Raw genomic sequence first — 27,888 nt, forward strand, 5'->3', positions numbered from 1 at the left:
ATCCAAAGACAGCTGAGTGTTTCAGGGACATCCATCCCTGACTTTCGCTGGTTCTGAAAGTTGAGTTCCATAGCAAAGAGACTCCAAACCAAGCCAAGTCCTGCCCAGTGAACATCTGCCAGCCTAAAGTGAGCTCTGGCTTTGCTGCTACTCACCCACGGCAGCAGTGAAGTACTGCTCGACCTCGTGGGGGGTCAGAGCTCTCTCCCAGATGATGAACTCATCGAAAGCTCCATTCACGTAGCGCTTGCCCTGCTGCCCCTCTGCCCCTGCCAGCAGGGTGGCACTGGGATCTCCATAGTCATAGAAAACCTTCCCGTCGGGGTCAGTGGTGTTCAGAGTGCCATTGACATAGACCTTCAGCCCTTCCCTGGACTTCCAGGTGAACAGAATATGAGTCCAGTAAGGACCTGCAAGACATTAAAATCACAGCAAAATCCATGAATCAATTCCACGGAGAGCCTTTCCTGCTGGACGTGGTTTTGCTGAGCTGTGCAGTGCCATGGAGCTGCTGAGGAAGGGCTGGGAGTGAATTAGGGATGCTGAGCTGTGAATATTCATTCTGTGCCCCTGGGGACTCCCAGGCCTTGGCAGGATGCCTGTTAGCTTTGGGCTGAACCTGAGCTCTCTGAGTGCATAAATCACCCTGCTCAGGGCTCTGGCCAAGAGCTGAGCTCTCGACTGTGCCCCAAAACTCAGCTCAGCAAGAGAGCCACAGAGATCTGGGGAACAAGCAAATAAACTCATCAAAAGTGGTCACAGTTTCTTTGTTATGCTTGAGAGGCAGGAAATATAATATTAATATTCACTTGGATTGGATAATCCACAAATGTGGGAATTATTCTTGCCATTTAGCAGCTTTTCTCTTCAATTAAGATTTCTAAACTGATTCTAAACTTTATAAAACTCTGCTACCATGAGTCCTATTTTAACAATGTATAGGTAGTCAAATTAAGGCAAGAAAATATTTATTGAATGCCATTAGTGTTACTAGAAGACCAGAATTTGTTGCAGTCAGCAGGTATTAGTGCTTCCCAACAATTCACAGTTTAGATAGAGGCAGTGAGAGATGTGATAAACCGAAATGTTTATTAATTCCATGGCATGGCATGGAGAACCTGACACTCCACAGAAAGCAGAATTATGAAAGCACCAAAGAGCCAGCTGGAAAGTGACCAAAGAAAGGCTAATTTCGGAGGCAGCAGAGAAAGCCCAGCAGCTTTAGGATCTGCTGAGAGCTGGGAGGGATTAATCTGCATTCTCTGCTCATGTTTCCATCCAAACATGCATGAACTCCTGATGGCAACAGTGATCCACTGCAGCCCAGCTGGAGCTGAAGCCAGGGGTCGTTACCTCATGGCAAATGTTCAATGCTCTGCAGTTTGAACTTCATTCTCCCTCCCCACACCAAGGGAATTCTTAAGCACAGAGGTCTGGAGCTATTTTTATATATTCACTGCTCTTTCCTGAGGTTGTGCTCTTCTCACTACCTCTGTCTGCAAGAATGAAGCGAAATGCAACAAAGAAATTGGTTTTAAAAAATATATAAATGTACCTGGTGGACTAAAGCTTGCTTTCCACTTCATCATTGCATTCCCACGGGTGTAAAACTCCACTGAGCCTTCACCTTCGTTGGAACAGATTTTGAAACCACTGGAAATTACTCGTCCACCAGAGGCAGGGAGAAGCTTAGCCTGTTGGTCTTGAGTCTTCCAGAAAAAGGAAAATGTTACTCCTGATGAAAGCAAATCAGAGGAGATTTTGATGAAAAAAATGAGTGCAATTAAAAATTTCCAATATGCAGAACACAGACAGTGGGAATGCTTTTGAGGACAGATCATCTGCTGGCACAAACAAGGACAGCATTTTAAAATCAACATTGTTTTACCAAATAAACAAGCAATTTAAACCAAATAAACACGTCTCCCTTGGTTTTGCATCCCAAGAGCACAGCCAGGACAGAGCAGCAGCCATTGTGTCCTGAGGAGCTCCTCTCAGTGAAAACCAAGTTGTTTGATCACCAAAAGGCATCCACATTTAATTTGGTGCTCACCAAACACCAGCACAGCCAGAATTAATTTACTGACCTCTCCCAAGCTCCTGCAGCACTGACTGCAGCACAGCCCTGCTAACACTTGAATATGTAAAATAAACTTACAAATAAATGCACAATAAACACATCTTTTACTTTTTATAGGGATGCTTCTTTAGTTTTTTTTTTTATTTCAACTTCACAGACGTTGGCTACATGCAGCTCCTCCCAATGAACTCAAACCAATGAATAAAAGAACATTTTCTTGTATCTTTCACAAATGCTTCTTTTGACTGAAAATGCCACGTCAATGAGCCCAAAACTGCTTACAGAAAACCATTGTTCAAAAATTACTTGAGGAAGAGAAAGAACAAGGCGGGGGAAGAATGTTTCAACATTTCAAAAGCAAGAAGAGTTTGTTTTCTCAAGTAAAAATAACAGTTCTGAAATGTTGTGAAATTGAACCTCAGAAGAAATACCAGGAGTTTTGTTTCATAGGTTGTTGTATTTCATCTGGAAAGATCCCAACATGCTTTCAGAAGGCATTCCCTGGTTAGGTGTGTTTGACACCAATTCCACACAAACACACTAACACTTCAAGCAGGCTGCAATGAAATTCCACCTCATCCTTGCCACAGGTGGATTTGATTTGAAGAAAACACAAACACGTTCTTTAGACAAAAGGGTGTTGTCTTTTTTCCTTTTTCTCTTTTATTAATACCTGCTAGAGTGACTTAGTACTTATTGTTTATATGATTTCTTCTCCTCACATTTTATCTCCTGAACATTTCAGTGTTTTATGCCTTTAATGCTCTTGTTTGTGAGATACTGGGAGTGCTCTGCTGCCATAAAAATAATTTATTCTGATTGTTATGTTATACTATGGATGTTGAAACAATATAACTTCCTGATGATTTTTATTTCCCAGTGGCATGAATAAAAGTGTGAAAATATACAGCAAGTATCACAAAATACACCTACAGTAGGCTGCTGAATTGCTTTTGCTAATTCTCTCAGCTAACAGCCAAGGACCAACTGCTCTCTGAGTCTCCTTGTTAAAACGTTCAGAAGCAGCTTAGAAAACATTTCTGTTTCAAGCCATGTCAGCCATCTGAAGGAGGACTAAATCACTGAGAGCAGGAAAATTCAGGGTTAACAATGCTGCTCAAGTTTAGGCACTGCTGGAGTTTGCAGAAAGCCAACATTTTCTGTGGAACACCCATTTCTAGAGAGTTTTTCATCTCTGGGGAATGCTCTGTGTTGGTGACCAGCAAAGGTTTGGTTTGAGTGTCACAGAGATTTAATCACAATCAACACATTGCCAAAGCTGTCATTTTGTGATGCTAACCCCAGAAAAAGGGAAGAGAATCAGAATGAAGAGATTTAAGCGTCTGTGGAGACAAATGGATTCCATAACACCAGAGACCTAAAGGTTTTCTTACCTCCAGAGATAAATCTAAAATCCCCAAGCCAATTCCTGCCAAGAGGCCACACTGAACCTGAGGAGTTTGGGATCAGTTCTAATTTAAATTGCAGTTGGAAAAGACTAAATTTTCAGCAATCAACACTCAATTGTTTTAAAAGTCAATAAAATGCCAAGCTAGATTTTTAGATTTCATTCCAAGGAGGAAAGAAACAATGATTATTGAATTATATCATCTGGCAGCAAAAGAAAAAGTCAATAACAATTAATGAATTTGCTCACCTTCAGGTCCACAAGCCTCTGGATTACTAATGCAAGAATTTCTATAACTCCCAAAGAAGAGAAAGGTAACTCCTTTCTTTTCAGTGACGTAAATTCCTTTGTTCACCATTCCTTCCACAATATCTACAGCAAAAGCAAAATATAGTTTATCATTTGCATAAAGGAAAACTTCCTGGAAACACAATTTAACAGACTCCTCCAGCTCAGATATTTATCTCTTTCCAGCTATATGGTTTTGCTACTTTTTGTGGTTTTCTTCTTGGCATTTTTGTTTGTTTGTTTCAGTTTGTCAGTGGTTTCTTGTTGCATTTTTTAAAGAGCACACAGAAATCTCTTTTATTTCAAGTTTGTGGATGTTATACTGATATCCACTCAGCCCTGTGGTTAACTAAGACTGTTTGACAGAATCCATACACCCAAAAATGATGATTTCAATGTAATCTCAGTAAACTTTATGTTTCCAGAGTTTTGAGCGCCAGACTCTTCCTAGAGATGTCTTACTGTTAGGCTGAGGTAGTAAAGAAATTCTTTAACCAATCAAAATCCAATAAAATAGTGTTTGTTTTTTCAGTTTTTGAAAGGGAAAGTTGGTGATCAAAGCCCACTTTTCACTAAAAAATAACTCAATTAAATATACTTGACAAGTCACACTCTTGAGACAGAAATAAACCTGCTTTTCAGACACCTTTTGCTGTGGTATCTTTGTCACTTGGAAAGGCAATTTCTTTGTCTAACATAGATAATGATTAATTTTCTTGTGATTTTTTTGTGTTTCCTCCCAAAGAAAAACATCCAAGGGAACTGCAGCAGTGAGAATCCATTTTCCTTTTCTGAATGAATGCAGTGAACACAAATTTCCATATTCTCTTAGTTCATCCCAAATCCTTATTTATCAGTTTTCAGGGATCTTCCCCTCCCTTTGAGGGAGAAACCATCAAGTTCTGCCTCTAACTGACAGGTAAAATTTAGTTTCTTTTAAAAATGTGAGTGTATATTATGGAGTAAATCAAGCATTTCTAAGCTCTTCTCAAGGCACTTGAATTATAAATTATCTATCCAGAGAAGTTCCCATAAGGTAATGAATTTCTGTTTCCATAGCATTTCCTTTGCCATTGGGGTCACTCTTTATAATGTTCATATTGAACATATTTTATTATGTGAGAACTATGCAAATGGTCTATAAAGCAGATAAGAAAGGACTGAAAGGAATTAGGGTCATTTGAAGTTCATCATTAATAGAGTTCACTTTTGCCAGCATACTTTTACTGTGGAGAGTGAAAAAACAGTGGGTTTAGTATTCCAATATAAAATTCTTACTATCTGAGCAGCCCAATGACAGTTTTACCATTTCCATCCTTCTCCTTAGGTCAGATTTTCCAACAGCTTGATGTGAGTTAATAGCTAAGTGTAAAGTGGGCAAGAGGTGATATTTCAATTGCACCTGCACTGCATAAATGCAAGTGACTGAAATTAAATGGCTTTAAGCTGCTGTAGCTATAACTAGTTTGCAGTCTCTCAGGTTTCTGAGTTGTCATTTGCTGTTCTTCCTTTGATATCCTAGTCTGCTGATGTTTAAAAAAAATAATAAAAGGACACATATATATATTTATATATATGTATATATAGACAGATTTTGCTTCTCATTAAGAAAAAAATACAAACCAAAATAAAACATCATGTTAACTAAAGTTGTCATGACTGACAAGATCTGACTTCCAGGCTTTGCAAATTTGCTTGAATTTTTCCTTCTCAATGTGTCCTCCAAAAACTATTATGAAACAGAGAAAACAGAGATCTTTTCCATTTTAGCCTTGAAAGACACGAAAAAAATCAACCTGTTTATTCCCATATGTTCCCCTGAAATGACATCTGATTCTTTTAACCCTAATAGAAAATGTTAGGTTTTGGAGGAGCACTGGGATGAGCACAGCATCCTCCCAAGAGCTTCCCTGGGGATTCTCCAGCATTCCAGCAATCCAGGTAACACTGAGCAGTGCTTTTCCAACAATGAATGACAATGGAATAACAATAAACAGAATTTTACCACACAACCACTTGAACCAGAACTCAGTGCTAACTCTGAATGCACTGCTACAAGAACCCTCCAAGCCTGACAAATGCAGAACAAAAAAATGTGTAAATCCTCACCTACAGTTGCAGAGAAGTTAGAGTAGGCAGAGTCATTGGTATATACAAAGGTAGAGTTATGGGAAGGAAGCACAGTGAAGTTGTGGATTCTTAGAGCTGGGTGGAACAACAAAAGAAAATAAGCAAATGAACAAAACAATGAATAAACATAATCAGCAATGAATTGGCCAATTCATATCTCTCAATATAGCACAAATCACAGATGTTGGTGAGTGGCCTTTAAAATTCAAATTAAAATTCTGGGAATTAAGATTACCCCAGCAGCACTTCTCCCAGGGAGCTGTGAGTGTCATGTGCTTCACCTGCACAGGAAAATGCAGCACCACCAAAAGAAGGTTTTCTTCACAGTTACTGAGAAAAAACTACAAAAAATACAGCTGCAAAGTGAAGGATTGGGAAATACATTCCTGCTGACAAGGAGCTCTCTGTGTGTAGTGAAAATCACTATGCTGGTGCAAAAGTGAGGGAATTTGAGTCCCATGGGCAGCTCTGGGAGAGCCATGGACTCGTGGAGCATCCAGGGAAATAAATGCTCAGCTGGAGGTGGGAAGATACTGCCAGACTCTCCTCATTTGCACCCAGTCAGCAGACAAGAGGAATGGGCACAAATTAAAATACAACAAACTCCATCTAAATGTAAAAAAATCCCCAGCTTCTTTATATCTGGCAATAAAACTTTATTCTCTAATTTTTTTTCTGATTTTGATAATTTAACAGTATCTTGCACACTGTAATTGTTTACCCTGGGCAGGCAAATAAAGCTCGATGAGAAGCCCATGAAAGTAGATGGAGAGACATTGATTTGGGATTTAGATCAACTGAGCTCACAGAAAAAAACCCACAAATGCTCTTAGGAAAAGAAAAATACACACAAAAACCTCAGGATAAAAATGCATGGAAAACAAGGGGTCAGATGAAAAACCTGAGTATGGCCACTTCCTTTTTATTTGCTATATTTTGAGTTGATTGTTTCCCTTCAATTGCTTCTAGTGCTGAGATAACCAAACCATTAATTTGCTGACACACAACACGAATGCATTGAGAGATATAAATCTGGCTTCACACACAATGACTTCAACAAATAAAATGGATTAACGTGACGGACAGATTATGATGCTTCAAGGGTTTAAGAGGAGGAACATGGAATGAAAATAATTGCATGATATGATGAGTGGAAAAACAAGAAAGACTCCGCGATAAACAGAGGAGTTGTGTAATCAGAATGGAATCAAAACCAAGCAAATTGTCACCTGCAGTAAATTACAACAGTAAAGAAAACTTTTCTTGTAAATCAAATATCAGACAGACACAGAAAACCTCTGCTGGAGGCAGCTGAAATAATATCTGTCAGACACAATATGAGCAGCTGAAGAGAATTTGAGCTCTGCAGTTCCACACTAAAGAGAGAACTCAACGTTGTCAGAATTGCACTGCAGAGACAAAGACTTCTGGCTGCTGCAACCCCTGAAAATCACAGGAAGACAAAGTCCTCCAAATGTTTTCAGCAAAGTCGTGCAGCTGGCTCATTCTGAAGTTCTTTAACACCATCATACCAGGAGTCAAAGATTGCTCTGTGAGCCAATCCCATTGCTCTGAGGGAAGGTTTGCAGAAACTTCATCTGCTCTGCTTTATCTCTTCCGAGATACTAAAAACATTTCTGAATTTTGCTGAAATAATGTAATTTAACAAAATTTGAAAAACAATCAAAAAAAGTTGTCCTTTTCCAAGGGCTATATTTTATATATATATCATTTTCAAGCACTTCCAAAAAACTTCGTTGCAACATGATTGCCAAAACTGTGCTAGATATGGAGCACTTCACTCCTTTTGAAACTACATGAAGTCCAGTGTCAGAAAATTACTTTAACACATTTTAGAGAACTTAGGTGGCAACTTTTGTGAGCCAAATTATCATTCTATGGAAGTCGATAGGAATGCTGCCATCAGCTTCTAATGGAAGCAGAATATTGCCCAGATATATTTCTGGTCAGGCAATTTAATTCCTTTCAGAAATTTTGTGCAAAGATAGGTCAAAGTTTAGGCTTAAAATACTTGAACACCTCCACAATAAAAGGGTTTTGATATCTATGGATCTTTTTCCCACTTAGGACCAGAGATTGATATTGCCATTTTGGTGTGATAAATAGCAATAACTCTGCCCTTCTGTTAACGTTTTTCATGTAAGGCTGTCAAGGTCTCTATCTCCTGATTTTATCTTCTCCAGGGAGCTTTGTGGATAAAGATATTGCAGCCCCAGGAGGAACAGAGCTGCAACTCCTTGCTCAGCTGAGCTGGGGCAGCCAGCGTGAGGAATTTGGGGAAGGTTTGAGGAATATTGGGAACTCACACCAGGCATTGTGTGAGGAATATTGGGAACTCACACCAGGTATTGTGTGAGGAATATTGGGAACTCACACCAGGCATTGTGTGAGGAATATTGGGAACTCACACCAGGAATCGTGTGAGGAATATTGGGAATTCACACCAGGAATCGTGTGAGGAATATTGGGAACTCACACCAGGTATTGTGTGAGGAATATTGGGAACTCACACCAGGTATTGTGTGAGGAATATTGGGAACTCACACCAGCACAGCTCGGAATTGGCTGAAGTGTCAGCAGATAAAACCATTTCCTGTGGGAATTCCTCAAGGACCTTTGGGTCTCAGAGGAGGCAGAGCAGAGGTGGAATTTCCATGTGGAAGGAATGACCCTGCAGCCCTGAGCTCTGCCCTGTCACAGTGGGTCTGTAGAGCTCTGTTAATTGCACCACACAATTAACACACCTCCTCCCTGAGAACACAGAGCCACAGAGCTCTAAACCCACCCTCAGTGCCCTTTAGCACCATCCAGCCCTCCTGACAAAGCTGGGAGAGCTTTGCCTCAGCAAACCTCTCTTCATTTTGCCCAAATGGAAACAGAATTGAATTAATAGGAACTAATGCTGCAATACTGCTCTTAAGGAAATACCCCAAAGCAGATAAAAATGAATAAGAGGTACCCAGATAAGAAGTGACACTTTCTATAGGCACTGCATGCAATTTTCAAAAGTGCATGAGGAGCTTGGGAATTCAACTCCTTCCAAAATGCAGAGGAAGGAGATGTTTTCCCTGCTGGGATAGCCAGAGATCTCAGACCCTGAGGGTGCTGTGAGTGCCATGCATGTACCAAACCAACTAATAACAATGTGATTTCAACGACTCTTTGGATCATAAACCTTTTCTCTTTATAACCCCAGCAGTGCGCAGACAGCCCATAAAACCCCGCAGAATACTCCATAAAAATCAGCTCACAAATACAGCATCATTTGGATATCACAGCTCTGCAAAAACCTTCACTGGGAAAGAATCTCGAGCTCTGAGCTACACAAGTTAACCCCTTGCTTGCCTCCTGCTCTCCCTCTAACTGCAGACAGCCAGAGAGTTCTGTCACTGTCACTGTCACTCCAAGGAATCCTTCATCTACCTCCATTGGTGTCCCGAAACTCATGGATTCCATCCACGTCTTCCAAGGGCCAGTAGTGGGAAGCTGATGCCAGAACTTTGAACCCTTTCAAGAAACACAGATTAAAAGATGATTAAAAAAGGACCAACCAGGTGTGTAACAAGTGGCCTAGAGCTGCTCTGGTGGCTCTGGCAGCTCCCAGCTCTGAACTGCACAAAGCAAAGCTCTTATCCCATTTCCAGCCAAACAGCCCTGGGAGACCTCTGGAAACAGATACCTGAATGCAAATCCTTTCCACAGCCAATGGCCCCACTGAGAGCAAAACCCAGGGTTGTTTACATCCTGGTTCAAATCCAGGAGGTTGAAGTGGTGATTCCACTCTCTGCACTACAAATCAGCTCTGTAATTCACCCACCGATTGCAGGAGGGTTTTCCCTGTTGTTCCATCAGCCAGAGACTCTCATTTATAGGAAATAGGACTCTTTTCTTGTTTTTGAGCAAAGGTGGAGCCATAGAAATGAGCCAGGCTGAAGCTACTCCTTTAACAGATGTGGTTTTCCCCATTGCTCTGTGTTTTACTTGAAAATAATTACATATGGTTAAAACTGAGGAGCACAAAGCAATCCATGAATTGGCAAAGCAGTAAAACTGTACTTGTACACCACCATGAGGCTTGAGGTTAAACTATTTATATGAACAGAGGAATTCTGCAGTTACACACACAGAGCCTTGTGAGCTTTGGGTGAGGTTTCTTTACATCGAAAACAGATGAGAAATCCTTAATCCACTCTGCAACTGATTTAAGCTGAAGTGTGAAGGCTGGGAGGAGGGAGGATGACTTGAAGCCAAAGTACTGCAAAGTGTACAAGCTGGAATATCTAACTGCAAATCATGGAATTGAAAATGCTGAAAAGAAATTAATCTGTGTAGAGATCTGATTCAGGAACTCACACTCAAGGAAAGTAATGCTAAACAAGTGTATATAGGACTTTTCCACATATCAAATACAAACCATTTCCCTCCAAATGTATTTCTATTCAGAACATCCATTAGGCAGGGTACTGCATTTAGAATGACTGGGACAGTCTGACCCTTCAGACTATTACATTTTTAATACAAAGCTGACATTCAAACTTGGGCTCACAGTTTCTTTGGGGCGACTAAGAAAATTAAAAAAAATGCAAAAAGGCAAGTAAATATCTGAGCACATTGTCATAAAATGTAATTAGAGCATTGCTTACCTGGGTGTTTGGGGAGCTGGGAAGAGTTTCCATACACCTGCACAGAAAACATTGCATAATGAGACAGTGAGGCTTGCAAAACCTGCTAAGAGGAATCCAAGTATATCTCAATACTGACCATATTCAGAATATTACCTGATACTTTTGCTGAAACAAAATCAGTAAAGAATAATGGCAACAGAGTAGAGAAAATAAACTCTCCATGGTCTATTTAAGGTTAAAAGTACAGCAGAGATCAAATTCCTGTAAGGTTTCAATCATAAGTTTTCCTTCGCTACTTTTGGTATTAAAAAAGACATTTTCCATGCAGGTTCAAGAAGTTCATTCCTTGATGAATGTGATGGCAAAATATCCTTCCAGACCCTTCCAGTAGTACTTTCTTGCTTCACCCTTCGATACCTTCACTTAACTGTGAATAAATTACCATGATTGGAGGAAAACTCAAAGAAATGTGCATCAAACCCGAAGTTGTTCTGCTCCGCAGAAAGAAGTCAAATACTTGTGTCACAATCTGCGCCAAAAGGAAAAGATCTTGTTTTCAACTTTCTCCCTGCAGTTGTGTTCTCCTCGCAGTCTCTCCTGTCAGGGCTCTGGAGCAGCTGTAGTCCTGCAGGGAAATGAACTTCCTTGTGGCACTTGGGCTGGAAAACTCTGCCTGTTGAGCCGAGAGGAGCTGAGGAGCTGCAAACTCCAGCTCTGCCCGGCCAGCTCACGTTTGCAGCTCCATGCAGAGCTCTCTGGGTGGAGAGCAAACCCCAGTGATGTCATCCTCTCTCCTCCAGCTCTGTCCCATCCTGGGACTCTATTTTTATCCTTCTCCTCTCTGGGTCCTAACGGAGCTCAGAGCAGAGGGGAGAGCAGAGCCCCCAAAATCAATCTGCTCTCCCAAAATCTGCTCCCTCCCAGGGCATCAAAGCCACAGCGAGTGCTCACAGGTCAAACACCCCAGAAAAACCACACAGACCCTTTGGAAGGAAAGCTGACATCTATTTATTAAAACAAACACGGATTGTATTTCTGCCTGAGGAGGCACAAGCTTTAAAAAACACTGATTTAAATCACATGGCACTCCGAGGGATTCATTTTGCTTTATCTGTATCAAGCAGGGGAAACTGAGGCATTACCTATTTCACCAACTTCCTCGAAGTTGCACAAATCTAGGAAAATACTTCTGGAGTTGCTACTTTATGTCTTATTTTAATAAAAATAATTACATGTAAGCATTTTTATAAGAGTCTCCCAATTACACTCTAAACTATGTCACAAATATTAATCAGCAGTTTACATGTAAAAGAAAACTAGCATCCAGGGCTAGCTGATATTCTTCATTCAATCTGCTCTTCTATGGTAAAGTCTTGTTTTCAGTTCTCTCCAAGTTCTTTATTTTCAGCCAAATAAACAGAAGGAGTTATATCATAAACAAAATTTTTGAAACTTTTTATCCCCCTTAATGTCTTCCCTGCATTTCCCTCTCCACCCCTTTTTTATGCTCACATGAGCCACTTAAAGATGATGTAGGCAATATAAGAAACTAAATATAATTACAACATGCTAACATCCCAGCAAAATCCAGATTATTCTATTTACCTTTCCTTTGGCCAGAAGTTATGTAAATACAGTGGGTAATATTTTTGGCCCCACATGCTTACCCATGCAGCAAAACATTCTTGGCTTAACAATCAGAGAATACACAAGATTGTGACCCATAGAAAGGTGATTTCTGTGAGTATCACTGCTGTCCCTACAGGAATTCTCTTCTGCCCTTGGGGTGTTCTCTCCTCTCCTCTCCCCCCAGTGTTCAGTGACTCTTGGCCTTAGCTGCAGGCTCTGCCCACCTGGTTCCTGAACTCACCTGGTCCCTGTCCCCAGCTGGTTCCTGACCTCACCAGGTCCCTGTCCTCACCTGGACCATCCCTAATCTGTTCCCTGCCCTCCCCTGTTCCCTCTCCTCACCTGTTCCCTGCCCTCCCCTGTCATAACCTGGTTCCTGTCCTTACCTAAATCACCCCTCCCCTGTTCCCTCTGCTGCTCCCCTGGATCCTCTCTCACCTGCCTGCAGCTCCATCACAGCTTCTGCACCAAACTACAGCCCAGAGCTGATCAGAACTCCTGGGGTGAAATGGCTGTTTTACATTTTTTACAGCTATCACAGAGCTGGAAAGCAGCAAGCTGGGCAGCAGCTTGGCTCTGATTTTCCCAGCTGCACTCCCAGATGGATTCTGAACCTCCACAGCCTCTGCTGGGAATCTTTCCTTGCAAACAACTGGTGAGTGGATGGAGCTGCAGGGCCCAAGGACTGAGGAGATCAAAATCCAGTTTGGAAACCCTAAGACATCCATGCTGCATGAAAACTCCAAGGTCACCAACGTTTAACGTTACAAAATTTCCATATTGAAGTAAAACAGGAGTTTTGTTTGTAATCCTGATTTAGGACCCATAAGAGGAAAATTTTGAAAATTTTGGATTTCAGTTCCCAACAAAATTTAGTGATAACCAGTCTGGCTCTTGCTTATTTCCCTCCAGCTTTTTTGAGACTTCTTCCCTCTTTACTGTTAGCCACAATCTCCTCGATATCCTGAAGGAAGAGGAGGAATTCTGTGCAAATCCTATGAATTCTGCATCATATCGTGACAAGTACAGCTTCCTTAGAAATAATAGAGAACTGCAGCTAAAAATCCTGAGAAAAAGCTAAAATGTAAAAAGAGAAAGACAGGAATTTGAAATATTTGCCAAGAGGGGCCTGTCAAGGGAAAGAATATGCTTACCAAAACAATTGTGAGAATCCAAGCAAACATGTTCACTGCCAAAAATTTCTGTGGAAACAGCGAATTGCAAGCAGACATCAGAGATTATTTGCAGAAACAAATTCTGAATGTATTCCTTTGATCCTCTGGAAACACAGTCTGAACAGGCACAGTGCTGCCAGCCCAGCCCAGGGCAGCACTGGGGGCAAACTGGAGGCTCTGGAGCAGCTCTGGGCACACAATCCCTGCTGGAAGTGCTCCTGACAAACCTGCGATGGAGCAGAGCTCGGGTGAGCTCCCTGCAGGTCACCAAAGGCACCAAGGGCAGCGCTGGGAACCTCACTGAGCCTTCTGGAGAGAATTCCCAGGCCAGCTCTGCCTCCTGCAGCCCTGCTGGGCTGGAGCATGGCAGGGACAGCGCTGGGGCTCTGTGACAAACCCAGATGTTCTGCCACACCTGGGCAGAGAGGGACAAGGGTGTGATGGGAAGGAAAGGCTGATGGGTTTGTGTCAGTTTATATCAGTTTATATCAGTTTATATCAGTTTATATCAGTTTATATCAGTTTATATCAGTTTATATCAGTTTATATCAGTTTACAGCAGCAATGTTGGCTCCAGGATTGCCCAGCAGTGAGACCAGCCTGGGATAACCAAACTGCAGCTGCAGCCAAAGCTTTCCTTGCTCACCTCGAGCTCAGCCAGGATGAGAACATCACTGACACAGAAAATCAGCAAATGCTGCAGCTGAGTTACCTGGAAATGACAAATAACCTGAAGTTAAAAACACTTATAGCTAACTAACTACACACAAGCAGAGAAATAATAATCAAAATAATGCTTTACCCTGTAGAAAACAAGCAGTTTGTAACACAGTTTTCTTCCTAGTTTCCCTTGGAATCACTAACCATATGAGAGCTGCTGCATAATTGGGATAGAAATATTTTAGCAAACATCATAGAAAGGAGTATTTTAATAATCAATCAAATAGATTTGGTAAAACTTCTTTAACATCACAGTTTCTACTAAAACATCAATAAATATTCTGGATGAAAATGACTTTCTGGTGAAGCTGTTTCTCTGTCAGTAACAGGCATTGCTAACAAGGTGATTACAGCTGATATATCAACATACATCCACTTAAATTTTACTGCTAACTTTTCTGCTGGTAATGGACATCCCAGCTAAGTAGCTGCAGAACTGATTTTATTTAATTCACTTACACAATTCACCCCACAGCTGTGTAAACTAATTCATCTGTCCTTTGCTCCAGGGAGCTACTCAGATGTACAGAGGTGCAATTTGGTTGGATTTGCACTTTAAAAAATCATTTGCCAGCTGCATCATCTTCAAAGAGACTGAAGAATGTTTCCTTCCCTGTCTTTTTCCTAGATTTATTACAATCAAATCATGGTAATGGGTGATACTAATTGGCCAGCTAGGGGAGATTCACTTGAAATACAGCACTGGAGCTCCCTGGTTCTGGAGAAAAGCAGGAAAATACAAACCTCACCTAAAGCCAGAAGACTTTTGCTTTAAAAAAAGCACAAAAATTGGTTATTTAAAACAGCATCATCGTGTTAATCTGTACTGATGAAGTGGATGGGGATGAATCAGAAAAGGCTGAGTTGTGGGTTTTACTCACAGCACACCATGCTCAGCATTGCAGGAAATGCTCTTTGAGTTGACAGAGCTGAGAAGGACAAACTGAACAGTTCAGAGTGAAGAAAACAAACACAAATCCTGGAGCTAATTCAACAAGGCTAACACTATCATGGAAAAATATTTTTCTAATTAAGAATATGAGAAGTTGCTGGTTGATGCCAGAAAACAAAATCAGCTTTTTGGCAATAAAATTTAGGCCTAATCAGATGAAAATACTTTTATTGTGCAACATATGTAATATTAAGCTGATTATATACATATATTCCTTATGAAAATATTAAGACACTGATGATTAAAAGACCAATTAAGCAGGTAGAAAAAACCATGTAATAAATTGTACATTTAAAGTTTCTTTGAGTAAGGTCCTACTTCCTAACTGATAATTATTGGATTAGTCCTTTTATTGTCTATTTACTGCATGAACCTCTTCATTGGAATTTTTTGTACTGTGGTACTGCCTTGAACATCTCACTCCACATCCTGAGAAAAACATTTGATTTTTGCAAAGTACTTTAGGCTTTTGTGCCAATCCCAAAGATTTAATTTAATCAAATCTTTGATTATCTGAGCCTTAATGTCAAGCTTACATAAAATTGGATAATTGTATAATAAAACATTGTACAAATCCTTTTTTATGTGATTAAGCTAAATCCCTTTTGCCAGAAGCCACTGCCTGTAACTGTGTATGTTTTGGGATCATTCAGGTAGTCAGATTTTCTTAATTACACAAATATCTCACCATGATAAATTGTGCCTCCAGGATTTCTGCCAGATTTTCTCTCACAGTCTTACACATTTGTCTCTTGCTCTTCGGGGTAGAAGGAGCTCTGAAAGTTTCATTAACTGCTTTGTGAAACAAGTTCACTGCACAAAGGGGGAATGCAGCCAAGGGGAATTACTGCTCAGCAAGAACATCTGAGGTTCTCACAGACACTGATGGTAAAGACTCCTCACCCTATGGGGAATGACACAACTCTGTCTTTGGTGGTTTCCTTCTGCAGATCTAAGTGGCCAAAGCAGAGAGGGTGGAGACAGAAACTGAGAGGCTGAAGTGCTGGCAGGAGCTTCCAAATCTTATTAAAATCTGAAGAGTCATCAAATCCAAAATGCAACTCATTAACTAATTTAAAAGCATGAAGAGAGAATTCCAGAAGAAGTCACATAATTTCAGGTACAGAGTCTTGGCTCTTGGGCCAGCAAATAAACCAAACCCAGCAGAAATCCTCTTCCATGACCTCTCTTGAGCACTGTGATTCCTGTTGGTTTGATCCTCACTCTGCTGCAATGTTTAATAATCTGAATAATTACTTACATCTGTCAGCTGTAACAGTCATCCCAAAGATCCTAAAATCACAAGACACACCCTGGAATAATGGAACTGGCCAAAAACATATTTTCAAAACAATAAATTTTAAAAATCCCATCTGTATCTGCCACTGTTTTTAATGCATACTGCAGGGAAGTAAACTGGAATAAAATCAACCATTCAAAATGTAATTTTGACTATGAAAATGGATATGATATGGAGATCAAAGAAATCCCCTTTTCTTTTTCTAGAGGATTTGTCAGTCTCTCAGTGATTTTCATAGGCTCCTTAAAGAAATGTCATTGCAGCTAAAGGTGGTTGGTGCAATGTGATTCATATCCTTTTTAATTAGTTAGAAATACTGACTTTTCAAGAGATTAGGTGTTTCCCTTTTGGGCTCTGAGACTTTTTTAGCATATGCAAAGTCAGCTGGATGAAGAGCAGATGGAATCATCAAGGAATGCTCAGCACATCAATCTGTGGAGTTAAATACAGAAAAAAAGAGTTCTGTAGTCAGGGCAGCACCTGTGGAAATGGCATTACAGAACTTAGCCTGTCAGATTTTCAACAGCCAGGGATCTATGCCATGTATTTAGAAGGAGGATTTTTTGCTCAGAGAGAATAAAACCATTAATCCTCTGCTAGCAGTGAACCAGCAGTAGGCAATATCCACCCAATAGAAGGCAACTAAAATACAAATACAAGTGGAACACGTGGTTACCCAGAGCAGAGAGCATCATTTTGTCCATAATTAAGAGCTGCTGTTTGGAAGCTGGCAGGGCAGCTGAGGTGTCAGAGGTACAAACTCTGCACACTGCAGAGCCACAGCTCTCCGAGGCACCTGCAGAGCTCAACACAGCTGGGAGGAGCAATAAAAACAGGAACAGAAAATGCTGAGAGCCTTTCAAGCTGCAACACAGAATATCCTACATGCCTAAATCAGTCATCTCTCCCATGCTGCTCAAGGTCCCTGCTGTTGTCACAGATTGCATTCTGCAGCATAACCAGAGAAAACCACAGAGCTCTTCAGCCACCCCAACTCCAATTCTGAAGGTCCAGGTGCAAAAGCATCTTTCTTCCTTATTTACATCTGTTTATAGCAAAACAGGATCTATAATACTCAAGACTCCAATCCTTCAAGGTTTCTGTTCATTTTGCTACTCACAGCATAACTTTACTACAAGCCCAAGCCATGACAGGCATGGCAGTACTGTGCTAGATTTGACAACTGCTTGCTCCTCACCACATTTTTGTTTTGTTACATTACATGATCAGCACTTAATGCATGATTTTTTTTCCAGGTGAAGCTATACTTTAGTTTAATGTCAGTTGTCAATGTGGTGGCTGTCTTCATGGAATAAGCTCTGATTTTAATAGATTTTCACCCTAAGTTTGACAAAGAGTGGGAAAAAACGAGAAAGAACAGGATGGCGGTACCTACGCTTAGCTGCGCTAACGGCATTAGGATGAGAAAATCCACCTGCAATCAATGTCTCGCTGCGTTTCACACTTGGGGCGAATTTAACTCAGAGAAAAATCCATTTGTGAAATTGCACAGGGGCCGCTGGGCGGGCGGCGGGCGCCACCGTGTGGCCAAAATCGGAACTGCAGCGGCGTCCAGGACTGGCTGCGAGCGGGAGCCAAACCAGCCGGGAATGGGAATGGGAACGAGCCGGGAATGGACCGGGAACGAGCCGGGAACGGGAATGGGAACGAGCCGGGAATGGGAATGGGAACGAGCCAGGAACGGACCGGGAACGGCCCTGGGACGGCACCGTGCGCTCAGAGCATCCCCTCATCATGTCAGTACAATATGGGAACCTGATTCTTTTCATGACAGAATGCCAGGATCACAGCAAGACAGATATCAACTACTTCTATCCAAACAAAATAAAAATCAAGCAATCTATTCCTACACTCACCTAGCTCCCTAATACAAACACTGGCCGGTTCCAATGATGCAGCTTTTGGAACACTGGAATTTGGGGGAAATGCCATTCACTCACTGAGCTCTCACTTCACTTGGTGAACTAGAAGATAATTACCCACACAACCCAATTAGAAGTATTTGCCTTGAATACTCAAATGTAAACCCAAGGAGGTTCAGGCTGCGCTAGAGCCTTGGTATCAATAACATGCCTTGTGTGTCAGTAACTGGACAGACAAGGATGTTCTTGTTTGGGCTCAGCAGCAGGACCACCAAGGCTGTTATCTGAAAGAGCTCCTGGCTAGGACAACTCAGTCATTCATATCCTCCAAATGCAAATCCCCAGCTGAGTGTTTGCCCATCTTGGCCACTTGCAGAGATAACCAAAAGTTACAGAACAGTCAGAACTCCTCCATGAGATGCTCAGAGCAGTCTGGGCTAGGAAAAGCCAAACACTTCAGCTCAGTGCAAAAATGAACACATACACAAAGCCAGGCTATAGCTTAGTGCAGCCAGGTGAAGAGGATCAAAGCTGCAGTTTAAGCATCCCAGCTCCATTGCTATCACTCCTGGCCTAAGAGACATCCAAGTGTTGCCAAACTCAGGTGAGGAAGGGATCAGTACCAGCAGTCAGGCCAGGAAAAGAGCTGGCTTTGATCAAATCACACATTTCCATTTCAGGAGGGTGAGGGCAGTTTATCCCAGCAGTCTCAGACTGTAATAGCAGCACAACAGACACATTTTGCTGTGGTTTAACTTGTAGGTGCAAGAGGGGCAATCTTCACCCTTCTTGCCACACAGATTTCCAGTGCTGCAGACTAGAGCTACCCTGTGCTTCTAAAGAGAAAAACATTCTGAGATCCAAGGGCAGCCCTAGCATTCTGAAGGAGGCCTTTAGCTTCCCTTCAAGGTCAGTCAGTAAGCAGCACATTTCCTCTGCCAGTTTCCTGCCTGTGCTGCAGCTCCTCTGCACACACACTTCTAGTGCTTTTGTGATGGAGCTCTGTGGGCTTGGAGACCTCAACCTCCCAGCTTTATCCTGGAGCTAGGGACGGTGAACAGCCCAGCTCCTGTTCTGCTGCTGAGTCACCACCCAGCAGGGTCTGCCTCCCAGTGAGCTGTCAGCACAACCTGAAACCAGAGATCTTGGGGTGGGAAAACTCACCAGGGGTGTGCAGGGAACACAAGAACTCCTGTCATTGACTGATCCAAGAGCAGTCAGGCAAGGGCAACACAGCAGAGGATTTCAGTCTCATCCTTCACTCCTGGCATTGATGTGACTTTAGTAAACAGGTTCTTGCAAGCCAAGTTTAAATTTTCCTCTTTATGTGACTGAATCGGTAAGATTTTGTTTTCTCTAAACTCAACTAGTGAGAACTTCCTTAGAATACATAAAGAACTTGAACTGAGCACTCTGCACATGCATTTCAGGCTACCTGCATTATTTAAAATCAACAGGGAACAAACCTAACAAATACAATGCTTCAAGTGGGCTTTACTCCACTCCCAAATACTGCAAATTGAAGAGATTCCTCTACAGCAGGATTAGTAATTCTATCTACTTCAGAGCTGATTCTTCTGCACTTGGGAGTAGCACTGAAGATTACAGAAAAAAGCTCCCAACAGCTACAGCAGTCTTTACACAGCTTTTTCACCTTTCCAGCTGCTCTGGAGAATTCATAGCAAGGGTAATACCTGTGCTAAGCAGGTGAATTGTGAAGATGACATAATTCACACTATGAAACCACACAACTCCAGTGCTGCTGCCTTTTCTTCTTGAAGAAGTGGAGTTTTCCACTAGTGAAGTTTCCCACTCTGTGGTTTTGAGCAGTACATTTCCACAAGTGAGAGCCTGAAGACAAAAGCTATCCCACCCACCAAAGCAGCAGCAGCAAAGCCAGCAGGATTAACCATGATCTGCACAGGAATTAGTATCACTACAGGAAGAATCTACAACAGGAAGTTAAAGCAAGATTATGCAGCAAGAAGATTCAATGAAACAAGAGTTAAGTGGGAGTTTGTCTCTTTACAAACGCCAAGTGTACAACATTCCTCGTTTTCATCCAGGAGCTTCAAGTCTTAAACACACACAACCCAGCTTCTGAATAGTTAAAAAACCAAAAAACCCCAACCCCTGCAAGAATTCCCAACTTGAACTAACTTCAAAATGGCTCTTTTAGAGCAATATTGCACAAGTTTAACAATATTTGCTACTGGGTAGCAAAAGTTGAATATTCAAGTAAATTTATGTACACAAACATGCACATTAAAAGGAATAAATGAAATGCTCCACTTTATTAAGAAACCAAAAATACAAAACTGAAGAGTTCAAGGCTTCATGTACTCAAACACTACTGAAAAAAAAATAAATCAAGTTTTGCTTACTAGCAGTACTAATATTGACCAAGATTCATCTCTACAAGGTAGTGTTAAAAGTTGACATTTTCCACCATTTGTGCTGTATTAAGCCAGTTTCAAATTAAGAACTTGGTGCAGTTACAGTAAAATCTAGATGTTTAAATCACTGTGGCTTTAGTTAATACACCATTGGGCAGGCAAGAGCTTTTTGGCTCAAGCCATGGTTGTTTTCTAGTCAGTGAATTTGAAAATGCTTAGAATTTGTTTAACCAGCTATAGTTCTACTGATGTCCCATGCAAAGACACAGCTGAAGTCACCTAACAGACCTGGAAGCCATTTGCTTCTGGCTGCTAAAAATACAGAGTAACAGTGAGGAGTTGGGATTGTATCTAATTGTAGCATTGCAAGCTGAACTGCAGGCTTTGCTCTCAAGCCACCCTGCATCACCAACACTGCCAGGGCTCACCTCCAGAGCTCTGCCTGCCTTAGCTCAGCTCTCCTCAGCTGCTTTAGCTCTACACGCCAATGAAAAAAGGTTAATTGTTAACTCTGAATTAGCAAGAGGAGCATATATGAGAAGCAGGAGGGAAAACAGAATGAGAAATGCAGTAGACAATCATTACCCTCAAATGAAGAAGAGAAGACACTTTGAACAGTTTTCCTAACAATGCATGAAAGTTCACTTAGTTAGAGATACTTGAAATACAACTTTATTACCTAAACAAAAGAATGGGAATGACAGAAACAAGATTTTCCACTTAACACTCTGATGTGACTGCAGCAGTCTTATATTTGAAACTCAAAAGGGGAAGTAATTGCAGTCCAAAAAACAGCTAAATATGCAGGTCCAAAATATGAAGGTTTTTTGTTTTGGTTTTTTTTTTCATTTTGTTTTGTTTTTTTTTAAACTGCCACATTCACTCCGAAGCCCATTCATCTCTTTCAGCATCCCAAAGATTAAGCACATGTTCTGCTCAGCTAGATAATAAAGTGGCAAACACGCTGCACCACTGACATCACAGGACAGTTGCCTATAAAACTAGACTTCTGACGCTGGGCTCCAGCTTCATCCCTCACAGGTCATCATCTTCATCTGGCAGTGCAGTGGTCTGAGCAATCTGCAACAGAGAAAGCTTACACTTAAGGAATGTTCTTCAGCTGTTCATCCCCTGGGTCTGACACCAGTTACCAGGCAATTGTTTGCCCTTCTTGCCCAGTGCCACTGACCTGTAAGTCTTGCTCATACTGTGCTGCCAGTGCTGGGTCCATAACAACTTCTGGAGGTGCGAGCGCAGGCATGGCAACAAACTCCAAGTTAGGATCTCCAATTAGCTTCCTAGCAAGCCACAGGAAAGGCTTCTCAAAGTTGTAGTTACTCTTAGCTGAAATGTCGTAATACTGAAAAAAGTACATGAGACATTATTAAAAAACCCTCCAATATTTAGGACATACCAACATTAACACACAATCAACTTTTACCTTACTTTTTTTTGACTGAATGGCTTTTGTTTGCATTTTCATAAGCAGTTATCATCTAAGTGTCTACAAACAGTTTCAGGAAGAAACTATGAACTGAAAGGTATCAAATCTCATCAAGGATGAAACTTTCAGGAGGCAATAGTGCATCTTTCTCCTGTGATGTGATCTACTGCAGCCTCAATCCTGTCATCAGATGAGATTCTGTACAGTTAAAGCCAAATGCACAAAAGTTCTTTAAGAACTTATCACAGCTTCTGCTCCAGGCAGTGATGATCATCCTTAACATCATCACTTTCCCCTCCCCTGAATTTTGGTCTGAAGAGCCAACAGATGTGAAGCTGCCTGTAATGATAAAGGCAGAGCACTCAATTACTGTGCAGAACCCAACTGCTCTCAGACCCAACCAACTGCATTCCTACTGACTTACCTGGAGATTCTTCTTCCTATGGAAGACAATGGATTTTGCCTTGACTTTTCTGTCCTTAATATCCACTTTGTTGCCACACAACACTATAGGGATATTTTCACATACTCGTACCAGATCTCTATGCCAATTAGGTACATTCTTGTAAGTAACCCTTGATGTTACATCAAACATGATGATGGCACACTGAGCTGCAAGAGAAGGACAGCCAAGTCACACCAGGAGTAACCACCTGCTTACAGGATGGGGTAGAGAAGAGGAACACAGAGATATCCCACATTAGGGTTAAGCCGCTGCTGAAACTTTTCCCTCTCAGTATCACAGTTCTGACAGCTCCTGTTCTGTTAACAAGTTCAATGCATGAGCCCACAGAACTTGGCCCATGACTGTGTCACCTCACATCTCTGGTGCCTCATCTCAGCCCAGCTGGTTTTACTCATTCAGCTGTTATCACTGGGGAACCCATGGTGCTGCACTGTATGAGAATATACGAGATACAGAAGCCAACTTGGATTTGCCCAAGTATTTGACAGAAATTCACTAATCTCAGACATCCTAATGAGGCCTCCAAGTAGGCTGAGAGCCTGTGGTCCACAGCTCAGGATGCCCTTGTCCAGAGCAATTTCTCAGAGAATTCCATGATACAAAAATATAAAGATATGCAGGTAAGTGAAGTAACACAAGACAGATCTCTGCCAAGCAGAAGTATAGAACACTATCTGTGCTTTTTCAGAAATACAAGTAGACTCTGGCATGGAGATGTCCAACTTCCTCACTCTATCTACAATTTTACAGTTTCTGTTTCAGGCTTAAGCATTGCAATACAGATAAAAACCTGCACTTGCTGAAACACATTCTCCCCCCAACCACTGAATTTCACCAGCAGCATCTGGACATTAAAGGTGTATCATTTTCATCAATACCAAAGCCCACAGTAACATACTGAAACACAATCTTAGCATGTTCCCATGCTACCTACATGAAGTGTTTGAAGACTTCAAAACCAGCCCATCACTGCAGCCACACTGACAGCTTGCAGCATGACCAACATGAGCAGAATGAAAGACTGAACTGTAAGAGGTACAGAACATTACCCCACACATCTTACCTTGGATGTAATAGCCATCACGCAGGCCACCAAACTTCTCCTGGCCAGCTGTGTCCCATACATTAAATTTAATAGGGCCTCTGTTAGTATGGAACACCAGAGGATGAACTTCAACACCCAGTGTTGCTATGGAAATAACAAAAAGCAGTGCATTTAGCAAGTCATGGGTTGCATTTTTTGCAAGATATTAAAGCTCAGGTGTTTCTTCAGACATACCTACATACTTCTTTTCAAATTCACCAGTCAAGTGACGCTTTACAAATGTTGTTTTACCAGTGCCACCATCACCAACCAGAACAAGCTGTAGACAGATCAAGGAAAAGAGTCAGAGCAATGCATTTTGAGACTTATCAGTCATTCTAGCACAGATACCATTTATTACTACAAAGAGCTTAGTTCCCACAAGGTGCTGCAAAAAAAGACAGAACTTCCCATGAAGTAACTCCCTGTACTGGGAACCAATTTGTTAAGCCCATCATGCTGTAACTCTGGTCAGTCTTATCTAGTCTTTGTAGGTAACAACTACAGTGCATTGTGAATATGGTTCTACTAAACTACCACAAGGGACTGAGTGAAGAATGTTCAGGGCTTTTAACCTGGATGTGCCCAGATTTAGGGGAGAAGTAATTAAAACACCCACTGGAGAAACCCATTGTTACCTCACAATTACAAAACCCAAAAAAACCAAAAACCCATCAACATTTGCACCATGAACTGGAACAAGCTAGCCAAGCATTGTAGTGAACACAAGTAACAACCTTCAAGAAGCAGTCTTTAGGACTTCTGGCTGTTAAGGTAACAAAAAAACACTACCAACCCACCAGCCACACAAAACACCAGAAAATTCTCTTCTGAAACATTTGAACAATTAGCACACAACAAAGCACGCTGCTCTAATTCATTTCGAGCACTTTTTTCTGTGAACTTCAGTTCTGAAAATTAAAAATCATCCTGTAGGCAAAGATTGATTAAAATTTATTATACCAAACTACAAATAGAACAGGCTGACACAGTTCAACAGACTCTTTCTGTATAAGTTGTATGCAATACTAAAAGAAATGGTTCAATTAAGGAAAGACCCGCACTTCAAAACCAAACCCACCATCCACGTCGGCACTGGGGAGTCGCTCGTGCTACTTTTCCAGCGAGGGGAAAAAAAAGCCCCAAACGCAACCTGCGAAGCACTGCCTTACCTTAAACTGCACTTGCGGCTCTCCCTGGGCGGCCATGCTGGGTCTGCGGGGGAAATGGCAGCGTGAGCTCAGGGCGGCCCGCGGCCCCGCCGGAAGCAGCCGTTTCCCGAGGCGCCCGGGAAGGCGCGCTGCGCTCCGCGTGCTGCGGCCCGGCCGGGGGGCGGGAGGAGCGGAGAGGAGAGCGAGAGGAGCTTCCCCTCCCCTCCCATCCCATCCCCTCCCTGCCCGCGTGCGGCGGCACGGCACGGCACGGCACGGCGCGCGATAATGGCGGCGGCGCCTCCCGCCCGCCCCCGGCGCCCCCCGCGCCTCGCGGGCTGCACCGCGCGAGGCCGAGCCGCGGCCTCCGAAGGGCGACCGAGCCGCGGCCCACCCGGCTCCTCGCTCCGCGGAGTCATGCCAGAACCGGCGTCCCGCCGCTCAATGGGAGCTGCTGCCCGATGGGGAGAGGCCGCGGCGAGTCCTGCGGGACTCCCGAGCGGGTCCGCCCCGGCCGGGCCTCCCTCCCTCCGCACCGGGCCGGGCGCGCTCCCCGCCATGAGCCACCATGACTGAGCAGCGCCGCCTCCCCCCGCCTCGGGCCGCGGGAGCCCCGCTCGCTTCCCCTCACATCCCGCCCATCCTTCCATCGGGGACGGAGCCGCGCACGGCCCCGGCCCTTCCACCGCCCCGCTCCCGGCGGCGAAAAACCGCCACGCGCCTCGGGTCCCGCAGCCGCAACGCTCCCTCAGGCGCAGCCTCCCCGCCGCCCAGCCCAGCCCAGCCCAGCCGCGAGCTAGCGGCGACCGCCGCCCCCGCCGGTGGCGCTTTTCAGAGCGGCCACGCGCGGCCCGATGGCGGCGGGAGGGCGCGGAGGGAGCCCGGGCCGGTACCTCTCCCGAGGCGTCTCCCCGCGTCGCTCGCTCCGTGCCGGGCGCAGGGAAAATGGCGGAAGCGCCGTTCAAATACCCGGACGGCGACGCCGCGCGGCCGCGGGCGGGGGCGGGGCTGGCGTCACGTGGTGCGCGGCGCGCGGGAGGCAGGAGGAGGCGGCAATGGCCGCGGCCATGAGGGAGCGCGGCGGGGAGCGGCACCGGGCCCGGCAGAGCCCGACAGAGCCCCACAGCCCGTCCGCTCCGACCGCCCGCCCGGCACGGCCACTGCAGCCGCAAAACCGCAGCGCCCAGCGCCACATCCTCGCGAGCACCTCCGGGGATGGTGACTCCATCACCTCGCTGGGCAACCCCTTCCAATCCCTGACCACCCAAACAGCACACGATTTTTCTCAGATATCTGATCGCAACCTCCTCTTGCGGCCCTTTCTTCTGCCCTTCTCCCAGCAGGCACGGCAGAAAGGCCTGGCCGCACATCACTAGGCCGTCAGGGAGGCCCGGAGAGCCCGAGGTGCCCCTGAGGTGCTCCAGAGGCGCACAGCTCCCGGCCGCTCCTCGGAGAACACCTTTCCTACACCCTCATGGCCTCGCTGGCCTTTGCTCGGCAAGCTGCAGCACCTCCGAGGCCCTCCTGAAGCGAGCGGCACAGAACTAAGCTCAGCACTCGAGGCACGTCTCTCGAGGTCACAAATTGTCACTGAGCAGCCGGGCGGCTCTGCCCGGGATCAGGCCAGGTGACCGGCAGCAGTTCCTTGGTGCTGTGGGCAGCAGTGGCCACTGCCGAGGTGTCACTGTGGGTGACACAGCTCCTGTGCCGGGCTGAGCTGCTCCGGAACCCAGCCTGACACAGCTCCTGTGCCGGGCTGAACTGCTCCGGAACCCAGCCTGACACAGCTCCTGTACCAGGCTGAGCTGCTCAGGAACCCAGCCTGACACAGCTCCTGTACCAGGCTGAGCTGCTCAGGAACCCAGCCTGACACAGCTCCTGTGCCGGGCTGAGCTGCTCCGGAACCCAGCAGCCTCCCTGGTGCATCATTAAAATTGCATGAGATGTTGTTTCAGTCACCTGATGATGCTCTCTGCGCAGACCAAGTGAAAAAACAGCATGTAGTTACTCAGAAAAACTGTTAAACTGCCTCCAGTGTGGTTTAATAAAGAGTTTTTTAGCAGCAGGAGGGTTTAATTGAACAGCTTTCAGGTACAACGGACTGTGATTAAAGGGGATTTATTTAAATGTGCCTCATGACCACGATTTTCCATTCTTCATACAAACTAATCTATATTCAGTAAAGAGTGCAGCAGTATTGAAAGCAAAAGTTGTTTTGTAAACCTTGGATTTAGAATAGTTCTCTAAGATCTCAAAACGCTGTCCAAAAATCAGTGGAAAAAAGTTGTTTGAAAACCAACTTTCGAAGAACATAAGAGTTTTGCATATGTCTATAAATACCAGGTTCATGCATTCACACTGATTTTTAAGGTCTCTAATATTTTTTCAAACCCGTATACTTAAATTACTTTTATGTGATCTGCATAATCTTTGTTGCTGCCCCCTATAATCTAGAATACATGATATTTTTTCACATATCTCTGAATGAATGGAATTGACATGGAAAATATTTAATGGGAAGTGATATATACAAATATAGCTTATTTCTTCTTAATTTCCTACTGACACAGACACAAAATATACACACAGCTTTACAAGAGTGGCTGCACTGCGCTGTAATTTTTGTTAATTTGATAGTGTAATGCCAATCCAAATGTTGCGTAAGATTTTCTTGGAAAAATCCCTGGCATGTTGAATTTGCCTTCTCTTTTTGGGATGAGTTGGGTTTGAGTGGTTTTTAGCATTTTTGCCGAGCGCCTCTAGGTGTCAGGATTATTTTTTCAGAACATGCAACTCGTCTTCAATTTTTCTCAGCACAATGCTATCCTTGTAAAACCCTTGTGAATTCCACCTCTCCTTCTGACAAACAAACGCGTTTATAAATAGGAGCCCATCGTTTTTCTATGCCTTCCACAGTCCGTGCGTGCTCTTTCCTACAAACTCTCAGGCCTTTAAGGCAAACCTGTACCACTAAAACGTAACCAGATCACACCTTTTCACAACTCTTTAATTCACGGCAATCTCCCACCATCGCGCTGGAATTCCTGCGAGGGGATGAAGTGGGGAAGCGGCGCGGCTCCCCTGTTGGGGAATAGCTGGTGCCGCTCGGAGCCCCGAGCTCTCCGCGCCGATGGTT

The 27,888-nt window shown here is 43.5% G+C and overlaps 2 protein-coding genes across 3 annotated transcripts in view; both read right to left on the reverse strand.

Moving 5' to 3' along the window:
- ADGRD1 (adhesion G protein-coupled receptor D1) overlaps window positions 1-11,275 on the reverse strand; it is a 121,043-nt gene extending 109,768 nt beyond the window's left edge. The window contains exons 1-7 of one of the 2 annotated variants that reach the window (XM_085075351.1): window positions 10,706-11,275; window positions 10,571-10,607; window positions 9,351-9,434; window positions 5,886-5,981; window positions 3,738-3,860; window positions 1,556-1,735; window positions 156-410 (exon numbers count right to left, since the gene is read on the reverse strand). In XM_085075351.1, coding sequence (XP_084931477.1) covers window positions 156-410; window positions 1,556-1,735; window positions 3,738-3,860; window positions 5,886-5,981; window positions 9,351-9,434; window positions 10,571-10,607; window positions 10,706-10,774 — 844 coding nt within the window. In that variant the 5' untranslated portion in view covers window positions 10,775-11,275. The remainder of the gene's footprint in view (window positions 1-155; window positions 411-1,555; window positions 1,736-3,737; window positions 3,861-5,885; window positions 5,982-9,350; window positions 9,435-10,570; window positions 10,608-10,705) is intronic. The other variant, XM_085075352.1, reaches the window with a different exon arrangement.
- Window positions 11,276-20,486: 9,211 nt separating this feature from the next.
- On the reverse strand, window positions 20,487-25,774 carry RAN (RAN, member RAS oncogene family). Its single transcript, XM_085075354.1, has 7 exons — window positions 25,646-25,774; window positions 24,774-24,816; window positions 23,797-23,881; window positions 23,581-23,706; window positions 22,476-22,663; window positions 21,797-21,967; window positions 20,487-21,687 (listed from the first exon to the last, which is right to left on the reverse strand). The coding sequence occupies exons 2-7, from the start codon at window positions 24,807-24,809 to the stop codon at window positions 21,643-21,645; spliced, it is 651 nt and encodes a 216-aa protein (XP_084931480.1). The 5' UTR covers window positions 24,810-24,816; window positions 25,646-25,774; the 3' UTR covers window positions 20,487-21,642.
- Window positions 25,775-27,888: the final 2,114 nt, after the last annotated feature.

This window comes from Lichenostomus cassidix, chromosome 15 (assembly GCF_008360975.1).
Source record: "Lichenostomus cassidix isolate B80296 chromosome 15, HeHo_3.0, whole genome shotgun sequence".
Classification (NCBI taxonomy): domain Eukaryota; kingdom Metazoa; phylum Chordata; class Aves; order Passeriformes; family Meliphagidae; genus Lichenostomus; species Lichenostomus cassidix.